The sequence below is a fragment of the Myxine glutinosa genome, chromosome 13, assembly GCF_964187855.1.
Source record: "Myxine glutinosa chromosome 13, kmMyxGlut1.1, whole genome shotgun sequence".
Classification (NCBI taxonomy): Eukaryota; Metazoa; Chordata; class Myxini; order Myxiniformes; family Myxinidae; genus Myxine; species Myxine glutinosa.
The window spans coordinates 42,362,987-42,378,322 of NC_136273.1; the positions used below are offsets into that span (position 1 = coordinate 42,362,987).

The 15,336-nt window shown below is 45.0% G+C and overlaps 1 protein-coding gene across 2 annotated transcripts in view; it reads right to left on the reverse strand.

Moving 5' to 3' along the window:
* The window catches only part of SARDH (sarcosine dehydrogenase), a 179,246-nt gene that overhangs the window by 56,825 nt on the left and 107,085 nt on the right, over window positions 1–15,336 (reverse strand). For both annotated transcript variants that reach the window (XM_068134325.2, XM_068134326.2), the window contains exon 18: window positions 13,143–13,305. In XM_068134325.2, coding sequence (XP_067990426.2) covers window positions 13,143–13,305 — 163 coding nt within the window. The remainder of the gene's footprint in view (window positions 1–13,142; window positions 13,306–15,336) is intronic.

The window sequence follows — 15,336 nt, forward strand, 5'->3', positions numbered from 1 at the left end:
CGTATTGTACCCAGCGATATCGGGCGCGCGTATAAAGGCGCCGGTACAAGTATTACATATGCAATATAATCGCCCAGCTTACCTTTCCTCGATATATAACTGTCCGCCTCGCGACTACGCCATGCGGAGAGCTGCCGGCCGTCTTCCACCATCTGCACGGTACGAGTCGGGGACTGGACGAGCTGTGGACCCTTGGACCCTCAACCCGACCATCTACAAACCCGGTGTGAGTGACCCTGAGAGTGAGTCTGAGAGTGAACGGGCCCGTGTCCAGGGATAAGAATAAGACTGTTTAAGGCTGCCCTGTGTGCTTCTTCTTCCTCTTCCTATCCTGTACATTTCTTTCGTTTCCTCTTTCTTTCTTTCTTTCTTTGTACATAATTAATAAACCAATCTTTGTTCTTCCTATTTTCTGGGGTTCCTCCTATCCAATCGCATCCATCTTTTCTCTCATTGGGTAAACATGGCACGATCGGAACCGCCATAATCGGGTTTAGTCCTTGCTAACGGCCCGAATCGCGGCTCGATTCGCTCGGCGTGTCCACTAACGCCGTGGTTCGGGCGGGAGTTATTTCCCTGCTTCACGGTCGGTGTTAGTAATTAGGTATTAGGACTAAGTTGACCAATAACCCTACCTAATACCGACCGGAAGGAGCGTATAACTTCCAGGACTCGGGTCGGCCATAAAAGGACAAGGGGATTAAACCCCCCTTGATAAGGGGAGAGCCGACGTCAGAGATCCACAACAATTGGTGTCAGGAGTGGGATCATTGTAAATCACTCATCACTGGTGATGATGACACGCAGATTCAACTATTGGAAACATGGCCTTACCTATACACATACACAATTTTAACAATTAGTGTGACACTTAGGTGTGGTTATCCTCTACTTTTAACCTACTACACTGAGTGCGACAGTTTTAACACTAGATATGTCCCCCCTGCTGCGTTGCGTCCTACCTAACTGACTCACGCCCACAATTAACCGAATTACGGAATTATTCTCAAACTACAAATAGAGCCGGTGGGGAGCATTATTTACAAGACGCTATTATTTACACTACAGCCCAGGACCTGTCTTTTGTGGGAAAAGAGAAGAGATTTTGAAAAGAGGAAATGCCACTGCAATGCACTGCACCGATACACCATACCCATATGCACCAATAAAATGCACCCAAATAAAAAAAATGCACCAAAAAGCACCAGTACCAATATGCACAGTCATCACATTTCAAAAATAATAAAGGATGTCTTCTTGTGCTTCTCTGCTGTGCCGATGTATCTTGGCTTCTGGCTTCATCTTCTTACTTGATGTTAATTAAGAAAAAGGGCACACACCGCGTCCGCTTTTTTATTTATGGCCAGCAGAGCCAACGTAGGTGGTCCGACTGCTGGGCATAGATGCCACTTAAAAACAGTGGTCCGCAAGTCAGATACTGCTGGCAGCAAAGGTCTGTCCCAGCAGAGGTGCCAGGCCACAGAACGTGTGGTCCATAAGTGCCAGGCCACAGAACGTGTAGTCCATTGGTGCCAGGCCACATAACGTGTGGTCCATAGGGTGTACCGGTGCAGGCAGGCATGCAGGCAGCAAGAGTGCAGGCAGCAAAAGTGCCACCGCACAATTCAAGGCACCTGCACACTCCCCTCGCACAAAAGACCATGGTCCATGAGTGGGGAAGGACGACAAAGCAGAGGTTAGCAAGGGGAAAGGGCGCAAGGGTACACATCAAAACAAGGCAATGCAATATGAGGGGCGTGGGAGAGCGAGCTGAGAAAAGCTCGTCCCTACTCGTACGTCACCCCCCATGTCAGCCTACACTACCCTTGCCCCTACCCCGTATTTACACAATTTACAAATTTACCAATTTGTCTCTACGTTTTGTCTTTCCCATCCCCTCTAATTCCAAATTCGTCACCAATCCCTCCCAAGAAGGAAGGGATGGAATCAACACAATGTCTCCCCCACGTCAAGATGCATCTTTACCTTCCAAACGTCTGCAAAAAATCTGGTGTGGAGTTCTATCACCTCGGTGAGTGGATGTGGATGGTGCGAAGAGATTTTCTCCTATCTATCCTTCTAATTGACATTAACTCTCTTTACTCTACCCGGGGTCTTGCCCTGCCAATCCATTGGCCATCATTACACTATACGGTTCTAGAAACCAATTCCCATTGACCATCCTGTGGTGCCTTACCAATTTGGGGTCTCACTCCCCCGATTTTTCTATAATGTGCCCTCGCACAATTTTGGGGCTGGGTCGTGTGGCTCTCCTAGCAGGTCCTACTTACCTGCGCACCTCTGCCACTGAACGTCGCCACCCGAGCTTGCCTAGCTCCTCACCCTAACCTACCTGGGGAAGGCCCTCCCTGGCGCTTACCTCCTCGATGCCCTCTCTGGCATTGGGCTACCCCGGTCCTCTCTTTAGGATCCTCGGGCCCCGCTGAACTCTACTCAACACTACCTGGCTCCCAGAGCCTACCTGCGGCCTCACCTGGCCGACAGACTACCAGTGGCGGAGTGCTCAACCAACCATACGCACTAACAGGCACACACGCCCAGCCATTCCATACACTTATGCACCCATCCAAGCAGTACTCTGCTACTATCTGCACCACAGATGTCAATATCCACCAAAATTTACCTACTCCCTCTACCTAACTTTTAAACTACCCTCCCCGGGTATTCGTGAAGGGGTCCATCCTTCCCCCATTCACTCCTTCGCACCATGCACTCCACACTACTCATTCCTCACTCCACTCACTCCACACCATTTATTCCACACAACCATTCTCCACTTGCCCACCATGCAAGCCAATGCACTTAACACAATGACACACATCCTCAATACTCCACTCATACACTTTCACACACACACACACACATCTCTCACGAGCATTGCCTCATGCGCTCAAATGCGCTCCAATTCCTCATTTCAACATGCTCACCAGCAAGACTCTCATTCCAATTCCTCATTTCATCCTAAACTTCAAGCTCATACACACAGCATCATTTAATCTAACTATTTCCCCTAATACTGGTGCTTCCCCTGTCATCCCTTATACTAAGCACTCCCTCATCATTATAATCCATCTAATATCTCTACGTCCCCACTACTTGTACAATGTCACTACTTAACTCTCAAGTCACCTATGGTCATCAATCGAGATTTCTATCATTTATCCTAGCCCACCCTGGTTAGCTCTCGCCGCCAAACCCCATAAAACTATAGATCCTTTGCCCCAAAATGAATGGTACAACTACCATTCCTATCACTACCACTACTCATTGTCCATTAAACTATGAGTCTCTCGTGCGGGAATACATTTTCACAGCTCGGCTTCGAAAAACCGAGCCATGTATACGGGTGGTCTGTCTCCTGTAGGTTGGGTCTGTCCGGCATTTTCGATTCTGGGGAAGAGGCATACTCGGGCCGAGGTTCCAGACGCCATCCCGGCATGAGGTCCTTTCGGTCTCCGGCCCGATGACCCAACCTCCCCCGGTCGGAACACCGCGCCCGCCAGGGGGCAAAGGTCTAACCTAGCCTTTCTCCCCCGGAATCGGGCCGCTCGCCGCGGCACCGACCATACAGGGCGGGACCCGGCCCGAATCGTGCACGGCGCTCCTTGCGAGAGCGCCGCCGCAACGAGCCCCGCTGGCCCCCGCAGCACACAAAGAACACCACGCCCCCAGAGCTCGCGTCGGCTATACGTCGGCCTAAACGCTGCCCCGGTCAGCGTCGATGCTCGACTCGCATGCTCACACCACGCGTTCATTTTCTCACTAGCAAAACGTGGCGCTCAAACGCCTCCCATACATCCCACACAATTCGTTACTGCACTCTCTCGTGCACACCACCCAGGCACACTCACACACTCCGTTACACACCTCTCTCGCGCACACCCTGGCGCACTCTCCTCCGTTACGTACTCCATTACACTCATGGGTGTGCACTCCTGCATCCACCCTCTCAGCGCACACCTACCCACGGGTGTGCAATCTCCCAGTGCACACCCAATCACGTGCTCTGGTGTGCACTCCCGCACACGCTCTCCATCCATCTCCGGTGTGCATCCTCGCACACTCTCTCCATCCATTTCACTCTCTGTGTCACTCTCACTCCCACTTTCACACTCTGTAACACACTCGCGCTTTGGCGCACATATTTTTTTCACACGCGCGTCATTCTCTTTCATACACCTCTCCACGGACCTTCCACAAGCGCCCGGGTGACGTCTGGATCCCAAGCGCGCGAAAAATCCTTTCGCGCCACATACAGCCCGGCTTACCTTCGGGATCCTTTTCTCCACACGCACCTGCAAATCTTTATTCGGATTAGCAAGTACGGCATCATGATGCGAACACGGACTTTGTACATTTTCCATCTCTTCCTTCCGCGATTGCTCTTCTAAGTCCGCCGTCTCTTGAATCCCAATTTCCACTATGATTAATTCATTTTCTTTATTAAGCTCGACGACCGATGGTGCACATAAAATTTTCTCTTCTACTTCGGCGGTTGCCGGCTTCCCCATACCCCGGGTCACAATTTCTACCCCGGTCCACGTATTTGCGCTTTGCTTAGCCTCGCTTTTCCCACGTTCCTCAAGCCGCGCTACCCCGTCGCATACCAATGTGCCTCTCCCGCTTGACCCGCGGTCTCTGTCCTTCCCCGATGCTCTTATTTCATACTTGGCTTCCTTCCTCGCTAACCCCTTGTTTATTTTCTTCATTTGGTCATTCACGTCCTCCAATTGGCCCCATAATTTGTCTTCTTATCCTCCCAATTTGTTTTCTAATCCTCCCAATTTGCTGTCTAATCCGCCAAATTTGCTGTCTAATCCCCCAAATTTGCTGTCTAATCCCCCAAATTTGCTGTCTAATCCCCCAATTTCATTTCCCAATCGCTCCCCCATTCTGTTTTCCATTCGTTCCAATTGTTCTCCCATCTTGTCAATACTGTCGTTCTTTTTCTGTATTTCCGCCATGAATTGGGCCATGAAGGCTTGCATTTCGACCACCCCCATTTGCGCAGCGGGCGCGGCCCTCATCGCCATGTGCGAGGCGCCGCCATTTTGTTCGCCTGCAACTCCCACTGCCGCACCTTCTTCACTTTCTTCCTCCATTCCTCCCAATTGTCTCACTTCTTCCCCGGGGTCCTTCTTTCCCGAGGTCCCGGGGTCCTTCTTCCCCTTAGTTCCAGTGAAGGGATATCTTAACGCTACAGCTTTCAATGACATTCTAGACAATTGTGTGCTTACAACTTTGTGGCAACAGTTTGGGGAAGGACCTTTCCTGCTTCAGCATGACAATGCCCCCATGCACATAGGGAAGTCCAGACAGAAATGGTTTGTTGAGGTTGGTGTGGAAGAACTTGACTGGCCTGCACATAGGCCTGACCTCAACCCCATCGAACACCTTTGGGATGAATTGGAACGCCGACTGAGAGCCAGGCCTAGTCACCCAACATCAGTGCCCGGCATCACTAATGCTCTTGTGGCATCAGTGCCCGAACTTTGCCAATTCCCGTAGCAAAGTTCCAACATCGAGTGGAAAGCCTTCCCAGAAGAGTGGAAGCTGTTAAAGCAGCAAAGGGGGACCAACTCCATATTAATGCCCAATATTTTGGAATGAGATTTTCAATGAGCACATACGGGTGTGATGTTCGGGTGTCCACATACTTTTGGCCATGTAGTGTATCAGTTTGTAGGCGTGTTCAGAAAGTTCAACAACTCTGCCGTTGTGCAGAGGCACACCCCTTTTCCGCCCATATGTTTCAAAGTATTTTTGGCTTATTTTAGGAGCTTTGTGAGCCATTTTAGGTACCAATCCTTATCTCACACACACAACATCCGTTTGGCTGCCCCCGGAAATCCCCTTTGCTCAGGGTTTCTGCACATGCACGCCGAGCATTCTGAGGAGGATTACGCCATTTTTAAAGTAGCAGACCAGCCTGATGATTGTGATGAGCTGCCATTCCAGATCCATAAACCGTAAATATCATACAATAATGAATGTGTACAGCACATGGTGAGGAGAGCAAGTTGAAGTCACACACTATTATATCAGGTCTGGACTTTCAATGTACTCTTCAATGTACCATGCACACATAAAAAAATTTAAAATCTAAAGTTAATATACAAAGGCATCCTGCATTTCCATTCGCCCTTCTTGTGAACAAAATGAATCAATACATTCAAATCCTGGGAGAGACCCAAAAGAGCAGGACTTGTCATGTTACACCAAGCTGGGCCGGATTTAGGAATGGGCAAGCTGGGCAGTTGCCCAGGGGCCTCCACAACCAGGGGGCCTCCACATATGGACGATCAGAATAAGCTGCACTCTCACTGTCTGAAAATTTCGAGTTCAGAATTTTCTTCCAGTAATTGATCAGTTTCTGAGTTCATTGGAGCAACGATTGGAAGCCTATGAGAACACCTGTTCTCTTTTCGGTTTCTTGCGTAAACTGGAATCACTGGACTGCGATGAAATCGAAGCAGCTGCAGCAAAATTGGTTGCCGAGTACAAGGATGATCTAGATCAAACACTTGGTGTTGAACTTGTGCAGTTTGCAGCCTTCCTCATACTGGAATATGAAGATGATAAGATAGGGAGAGAACATTTCCTTTACAAACTGTTGATGGACAAGAAATTTGCGGATACATTTCCAAATGTCGAGATAATGCTACGGATGTACTTGGTGCTCATGGTCACAAACTGTTCTGGAGAACGTTCATTCAGTAAAATGAAGTTCATCAACAACAGACTCCGTACTACAATGTGTCATGATAGGATCAGTCACCTGGCCTTAATGAGTATTGAATGTGACATTCTCAGAGAGATTGACTTCGACAAATTGATCCAAGACTTTCCAAGTGTCAAGTCTCGTAAAGTGCCTGGTCTGTAAATATAGGTATTAGGTACTTTACTAGATTCTTATGATTGATCTTGATTGACCTGCTTGCTTATTCACTATTCAGATTCTTTATACTTGAAACATAGGAACTTCGTAGATTCTTATAGATTGATCATGATGTTTAAAGATGTGCCTGCTTGCTCATTCAAATTCTTTATGCTTGAAACATAGGAACTAGATTCTTATAAAGATTGATCATGATGTTTATAGATGTACATTTTTATTCAGATTCTTTGTACTTGAAAAATATACTTTATGGATGACTGTAACTATGTCTTGTCACCTTTTTAGTATTCTAAGGTAGGGTGGGCCTCCACTATTGAAGGCTGCCCAGGGGCCTCCACATGTTTAAATCCGGCCCTGACACCAAGCAGATGCTAAATGATTTTAAGCTGCCTGGCAATGATCCGGCAGAGCGAGGAATATTTCAGCTCGTCAGGAAAACCGAGTGTTGTCTTTTTTTTTTCTTTTTTTTTCTTTTTTTTTTGTATACTGAATCGAGGCTCGTGAAAGAGCTAACATTTATTTCACAAACAAATCAACCAGACAAACAAAATATACAAAAGAGGGAGCGGAAGCCAAGATGGGGAGAGAAGGGGAAGCACACAACCACAACATTTGAGAGCAGGGAGAAGTGTGGGAGGGAGAGGGCTTGGGGGCAGGAGGCGTGGGAAGGGGAGGGGGGGGGGGAGTCAGACGATAAGAGAGTCAGATAAGAGATAGATAAGTCAGATAATTGATATTGTAAGAGTAATAACTTGATAGAGTAACTTGATAGAGTAAGAGGAATCCTTTCAACCAAAATGGACGACTTATTTTAGTACAGTTTGACAAGTTGTCCTTCAGCTTCAGTCGTATCATCTGCACGAGTGTGCGGAATGGAATGTAGGACTGTAGACCCGGTTTTTTTTCAGGAATGTAGACCCGGTAATGTAGCCACAAAATACGTTTTTGACCAGCACTCATATATCAGAGGCCTGTGTGCCTCACGGATGATGCCATCCACCGACAGACTGAATCCATTACGATTACGGATCCCGGTCAAATCACCCTCTTCGAGTGCAAGTTCATTCTGTTGAGCGCATAAATATTCAGACACAATCGCGTTGATGAAGCAGTGCATCCATGGTTACGAACACATCAGAGATGAGGTTTGTTTCTCAGTTTGCAGGATGGGTGTTCGGTTGAGATGAAACCAACACCACAAGTCCCTTCTGCGATTCTGTCGTTTCACAAAGGGCCGGAAACAAGTCCTGAAATTTACCGCAGAATATACACATTTGAGCCCATTTTGTTATATTATTTGAATACATGTTTTTATAAATTTCGATGAGTACCATGTTTTCGATGAGATGAGATTTATATTTTCGATAAATTTCTATGTCATTTAAACCCAATCTGCACGTCATGCACCTCCTTCACAATTCCAAACCGATCGTCATGAAACTTCACCAAGTTATAGAGGTCGTCACAATTGAGAAGCCTATTGATTTTAAGGTCAAAGGTCGAAGGTCATCTGGAGGTCAAATTACAAAAATCATCAATTTTCATCCGATTGACTTGAACATTTAACAGCATTTGCATAGTTCCCCAATGAATTGGGAAACCAACTATTTTAAGGTCAAAAGGTCAAAGGCCAACTGAAGGTCAAACTTCCAAAGTCAACAATTTTCATCTGAAAAATCGTCACTTTTCATCCTATTGACTTGAGCTTTCATATTTTAATGATAATCATGATGTCATAGGTCATGTGGTACAGGCGCCATCTTGGAAAAACCGAAAAACGTTGTACCTCTATATCTCCAAAACCGCTCCATGGAAAAAATTGAAACGGGGCTCATTGTAAAGAACTCCATATGGGGAATAGGTGTTGTTAACGATGACGTCATAATTACGGCACGAATGACATCATGATTCGACAGGGACAACGCTTAGTCTGATCAGTTTCAAATTTTTTGAGCATGATCTAAGCAACAATTATATTAGTGAATATTAATTTATGATGTCATCGCTCACGTGATCTGGCAGCCATATTCAATCAAAGAAAAAACAAAGGTTCAAAAACAGAAGAGTTGGTTCGCACCATGTTAATTGCGCAGGGTAAGTATTCTATGAATACCATCTAGTTTATTTGTTGAACATGTATTATGTAAATATAAAAAGTAATCCCAACCAGAATATTTAATAAACTTATTGTTATGCATTTCTTGTTATGAATACATTGTGTAACTTCATTTCAGTGGTCAGTTCTAATAACAAAGCAGCAAACATGTTCCATGCAACTTTCCTACTGCACAAGTTCTTGCAAAATATGTCATGAAAATAAAATAAGAATTATTATCCAGATTATTAATGTGAATATTTAATTATTTTTTGTTGTTGTTGGATCATTTCTTTCCAACCATTTTTGAAATCAGCATAAACTGAAAAGCCCTATATACCCATTTTCATGCTTTCTGCCAGAAATAAACCTGTCTTTCACATATCCATCCACACCACTATTTGGGAGAATCTCAAGATAGTAATGCATGATCTGTCAGATGCTTGAATTACTGTTTGTAATCAACAACTTGACTGTAACACTAATTACTCAAACTAAAGTCCTCATTTAACGGGACATTTATTTAAACTTTCTTGTGGGGTCGGCCAGGAATAGTATTTGATCCAAGTCTTTCACGAACTGGCTGGCCAGGGCTACCTTTCAAATGGAGTTGATTGGGACATTAATTTTATGTTTGTTCAAGGGTGCCAGAGATAATTCCCCTACACTTCTTGAAAGACGCTGTGGGATCTTTAATGTCCACATACGAATGCTATCAGATGGGATGGACAAACACTTGCAGGCCGTTGCTTTACAAAAAAACCTTTGGTTTAAAAAACAAAAAACAAAATTGGGGAGCATTTACATTTAATTAGAGACGAGGCAGTATTTGTTGGTTCTATAGTTCAAAAAATACCCTCCCCTTATAAATAAACATCGTGAATCAGACATAGGCCAAATATAGTTCTGTGATATTTCTGCATGCTTCCTTAGATTGTGACAGTTCACTGATACCATACGAGTGTTGGGCTAGTGTTGGTGTTGGGCTAGTGTTGGTGTTGGGCTAGACGTTGGTTGGGCTAGACCAGGGGTCGGCAACCTTTTTGACATGAAGTGCCAGTTTGTAATGTTCTTGTTAATTAGTGTGCCATATCAACATTAAGTTTAACATTAAGTTTAATTTTGACACCACATCAAAAAAATATTTCCAACAGACATGGAATTTTATTCCATCCATATAGGCTACATGCATAGCAACAACATTTTAAAGAAACATTTACTAAACATCTACCGAACCTGAACTGCTTCACTGCAATTCCTGTGGGAAATGTGAGCGGGAGGCCGTACCGTCAATCAAACTAAACAAGCATTCTGAGTATTGCGCTGCAATACATGTCCCCTACCGGCATTGGTAGCACTGTCATAGAAGACAGCATTATGACTCACCGCACTCCAAATTATAGTCCAGAAAACTGTTGGGGAAATTCCATAACTTTGCCATAACTTGCCATAACTTTGTCAAAAATGATCGAAACGTCGTGAAGTTGGAACTTGATCTGTAACTTGTCATGACGAAACCATGTACCAAGTTTGAAATCATTAGCATTAAGAGTTTAGAAAAAGGTCCAGAAAGCTGTTCTTTGCGTGACGGACTGACGGATCGACAGACTGACAGACGGAGGGACGGAGTGCAAACCTATAGTCCCCTACGGTGTACACCGGAGGGGACTAATAAGACAGGCCGCGTGTTACGAGAAAACTACTACCCCCAATTTCCTTACAACCACCCCATAAAAAACTCAAAATAATGACGAGATCAATATTAAAACGCAGAAGGCAGCCTGAATGATAACAAAGAGTGGAGATGCAACCGCTGACCACCAGATGTTAACAGCACAGCCGCTCTTACAGCACCTCAGGTTGCCGCGAACGGCATATCGGAAGGCACCAAGCCTGCATCTCCTGTTTTATATCTGTGATTATTATACAATTCAGAATAATGATGATTAATAATATTAAAACTCAGAAACCAGTCCAAATAATAATAATGAGTGGAGATGCAGCCTCGGACCATCTGCTGTGAACAACACCACTGTTCTTACAGCACATCCGGTTGCCGCGAATATTGTGTTTGAATGCGCCAGGCCGGCATCTCATGTTGTGCATCTTTGATTATTATTCCAGTAATATAATTTGGAATTGGAATGGTGACTCTGCTCTGATCCATCTACCTCATCACCCTGCACAATCACACCGGAATACTGTTATAGTGCCACACGCACAACAGCCAATGGCTGTTCAATAGGTGATTTGGCATGCAGTGGAGAGGGCACTGCTTTCGCCAGTGTGCCAATGACTACGCTGCCGTGTGCCAATGGTGGCACGCGTGCCTAAGGTTGCCGACCCCTGGGCTAGACGATACCATTTAACCCTGGTGTTGGGCTAGCGGCTAGGGTGCCGGCTTAGGATCCTAGGATCCTGGGTTCGAATCCTGGTCGATCGCTGAATTAACGCCAGGGGGGTTGACTCAGCCTGTCATCCTTCCGAGGTCGGCTAATTGAGTACCAGTTCACTGGTAATTCCCTGTTTGTCGTTAAAGGCGGCAAAAAGGGTTGGCGTCAGGAAGGGCATCCGGCCGTAAAACATTGCTTCAAAAAGGGGACCAAAAAACAACAACAACCACGGTTCCCGAAAAAGGCCAACCCCCGCTTTGCGGGGAAAAATGGCCTCTAAAGGTGGTTATCTAAAGGTGGTTATTACTGATACCATACGAGTGTCAGTGCTGTGTCATCAGAACTTGAGGATTCACTTATTTTTCAGTAATCATGAATGACGTGCCATAAATCATTAAGATGATCTGTTGAGCTTTTACTACTGGACAAAATTATGGTGGATCAGATTTACAAAAACAATCACTCATTCCCCCCCCCCCCCCCCGTCCCCCGTCCCCCATCCCCTTGAACATGCAGGACCGAATTTACGAAAGCGAATTTACAAATCGTAGGTTGATCCAAGTCATCTTGCATTACATTCAGCAGGCAACGAAATGATTCCTTTGAGAGATCCATCCATCCTTCCTTCCACTCATCAATCCCTCCTTCGACTCATCCTTCCTAACACTCATCCATCCCTCCTTCCATCCCTGCCTTGCCTAGACCTCACCAACAGCCTCTCCTGAGCCAACATCATAACCTCTCCTAGACCAATCCATAGCTGGATGAAGAACTGCTCTCTCCAATGGGCTGAGGCACAAATATCACATCTCCATCTCCTGGATTCTGTGCAATATAAAACTGTCAATAATATTGGCATCTTCCACGATGAGGCTGAAGCATAAAGTCTGTTGCTCTCACATCCTTTGTTTTTGGCCACTGTTTTTAACCACATCCTATCTGGACGGACATTCTCTGCACTTTGTCCCTCCTCATCTCCTTCAGGATGTACATGCTCTTCCAGAATCCCCTTCCTAGTTTAACTCCCAAAATCCAGGCTTTCTCGTGATCATTCTATACCCACATTAACCCTAACTAACTCAACCCTCCTACACTTGTAGGTTACTCTGTTTCCTCCTCTCCTCTTCCCCCCCGCTCTATGGTTGGCTCGTTCTATTGCTTGTTATGGGCTGGCAGGATGGCCTAGAGGTAGGCACACTTGCCACTAAGCTTGTCAAGCCCGGGTTCTAACCTCGACCCAGCTATAAACTATCATCCATATCAGCTATAAGCAGCTATAAATGTAAGTGTTTTGCAGGTAGGGTGAGTCACCAATGTGTGTGCCATTCCTCAGAGGGGCATTCAACATGGCGTCCCTTCTGCTAGCATTAGTTGGAATATGTTTAAGATCCCAAACGGTCAGAGGTCATGTCAAGTGAAAATCATTATAAATGAGATTTGCATAACATAATTCAAGGTCACAGCATATGGGCTCCAAATTATATGAGTATGATTATCAATGAATGTGATGAACACGACTTCCACCAGCAATAACCTCCCCTCACCCTTCCGAGATCATATGCAGCAGAGTGGTAAGCACATCGGAAAACCATCATGATGGTTGCAGATAATAACGAAATACATTAGAAGTGAATCTCTGGAGCAAATTCTGATAAAGTGTATAAGCTGTTATGACCATGTACCTTGTCCACAAATCAATGAATGAATGATTGTGTTGTTCACAAACCACACCCACCTTTTTCGATACTCAGCGAATCAATGGCTCGATAGCCGGCGTTGCGCAGGCCGTGATTGGCTCCGGCCTTCGTGATGGCGTTGAAAACGGGGACGCACGCCTCACTTGGTATATGCAGCTCCCAGCCCATCTCACCCACAAATGACAACCTCATGACTCGCACCTGGGGAGAGCCAGTCATTGGCAATAAGAACGAGCTCAGCTGATATTAGTTAATAGAAGTTACTTTGGTGATGTCACTGATGAAAATGTATAGGTCACTGCACTAATAGATTGATTTTCACCTGCCAATCAAAAGTTGGTGTTGGTGTTGGCTGATGTTGGCTTAGCGGTTAGGGTGCCGGCTTGGGATCCAAGGATCCTGGGTTTGAATCCCAGTCGATCACTAAATTAACACCAGGGGGGTTGACTCAGCCTGTCATCCTTCCGAGGTCGGCAAATTGAGTACCAGCTTGCTGGGTTGAATGATCGCAGTGTGTACCCCGGTTTAGAATAGGTACACCGTATCCCTGCGCATCGTAAGAGGCGACTAAGGGTTGGCGTCAGGAAGGGCATCCGGCCATAAAAACATTGCCTCAAACAGGAAACCATGATTGCCATTGGGCCCACAAGGCTAACCCCTGCTCTAGCAGGGAAAATGGCCTTAAAATGATCATTCATTCATTCATATTCAATCAAAAGCTACAGTTTATCCTCTTATTTTAAGGTCAAAGGTCAGAGGTCCTGTTAGGTAAAAATTCTGTTACTGCACCAACTTGTGAACCAGTGATGGGATTTTTACCAAACTGGTATATGTATATTATGATGAAAAGATGAACTGATTAGATTTAGACGTCAACGGTCAGAGGTCATGTCAGGTAAAAATGTGGTACTTGAGAACAGCTGAAGGGATTTAAATCAAACTTGGTACAAGTATATATAATCAATATAATATTCTCTGTAGGTGATTCTGTCTGTAACATAGAGTCTGTCTGTCCATGGGTGGGGCTTCAAAAACAAATATCCACCATTTTGTTTCCTCGCCTAGCTTTGAGGCCTATTTTGTTAGGCCCGCGGTTCTCACAGTTTTATTTCAACTCTAATTCGATATCTCATTTCATTTTTCACAGCCGCTAACATGGTTTAAGACTCGGTTGCAAAAAAACGGGAAGAAAATTAAATGAAAGTTACCGTTTATAGAACAAAATTCATTTTCAAAGGCCTGCAACAAAGTCCATTGAGAATCCCTCACGGCTTTATCTCGACTCTAATTCACCATCTTAATTCATTTTTCACAGTCGCTAACTTGGTTTTAGACTCGGTTGCAAAAAACGGGAAGAAAATTCAATGAAAGTTAACGCATCCCCCACCCAAATAACACAGACGGGAAATTGTCGAGAGATATTTCTTCGTTCTTATTTTATAAGTTATCTTCATCATTCATCATAATTATATGGAACTAAAGGTAATCCTGTTTAAACTTCCATCCATTCCATCGATGGGGTTTGTATATGACCCACTACTTGACATAAATTGAACATAATTTATGGTGAGGCGTGCATGTTTGTTGGAAAATCAGGGTAATATTAGATGAGAGAAGGACCAATGCTTGTCCAACCTGCTCTTAAATAATTGAAGTGCACATACACTTTAAATATGTTTATTTGAAATATTGAATTAAAAAGATGTCATTTTGTATGCTGTAACGAAAAGAGTAGTTTTGTTTTTCGCTGGACTATAAACCACCCCTAACTTTTTTCCCAGGGACTTTTCCATTTGAGCTGTATTCTTTATATAGTCGGAATGTTTCATTCTTTAGATGTAGTCAAAATAAAAAGTTGCAATTATTAGGTACGCTGCACATGGGGAGGGGAGCGGAGCTTCATTCTCCAAAGGCCGGTGCCGAACCTGCAGATGAGGTTGAGGTGTTCATGTTGGAACAGATTGAATCTGGACCGGTAATTACAATTATAATCAATGCGGAAGTGGCCACTGCCATTCATCATGATCCCGTGCTGTAACGTGTTGCGGATGTTGTTTTGTCAGGTTCTTGGTGTGAGTTGCTCTCGACGTCAGAATATGCTCCATATGCGTCGCGTGTATCCGAGCTGTCTTTAGCTTAAAGTTGCGTAAAGTGGGGCATGCGGGTGGTCATTCCTGTTTCTTTATGTCAGCGCTGTTTCAATGAGTTGCATGAGGGTCATTTGTAACTGCC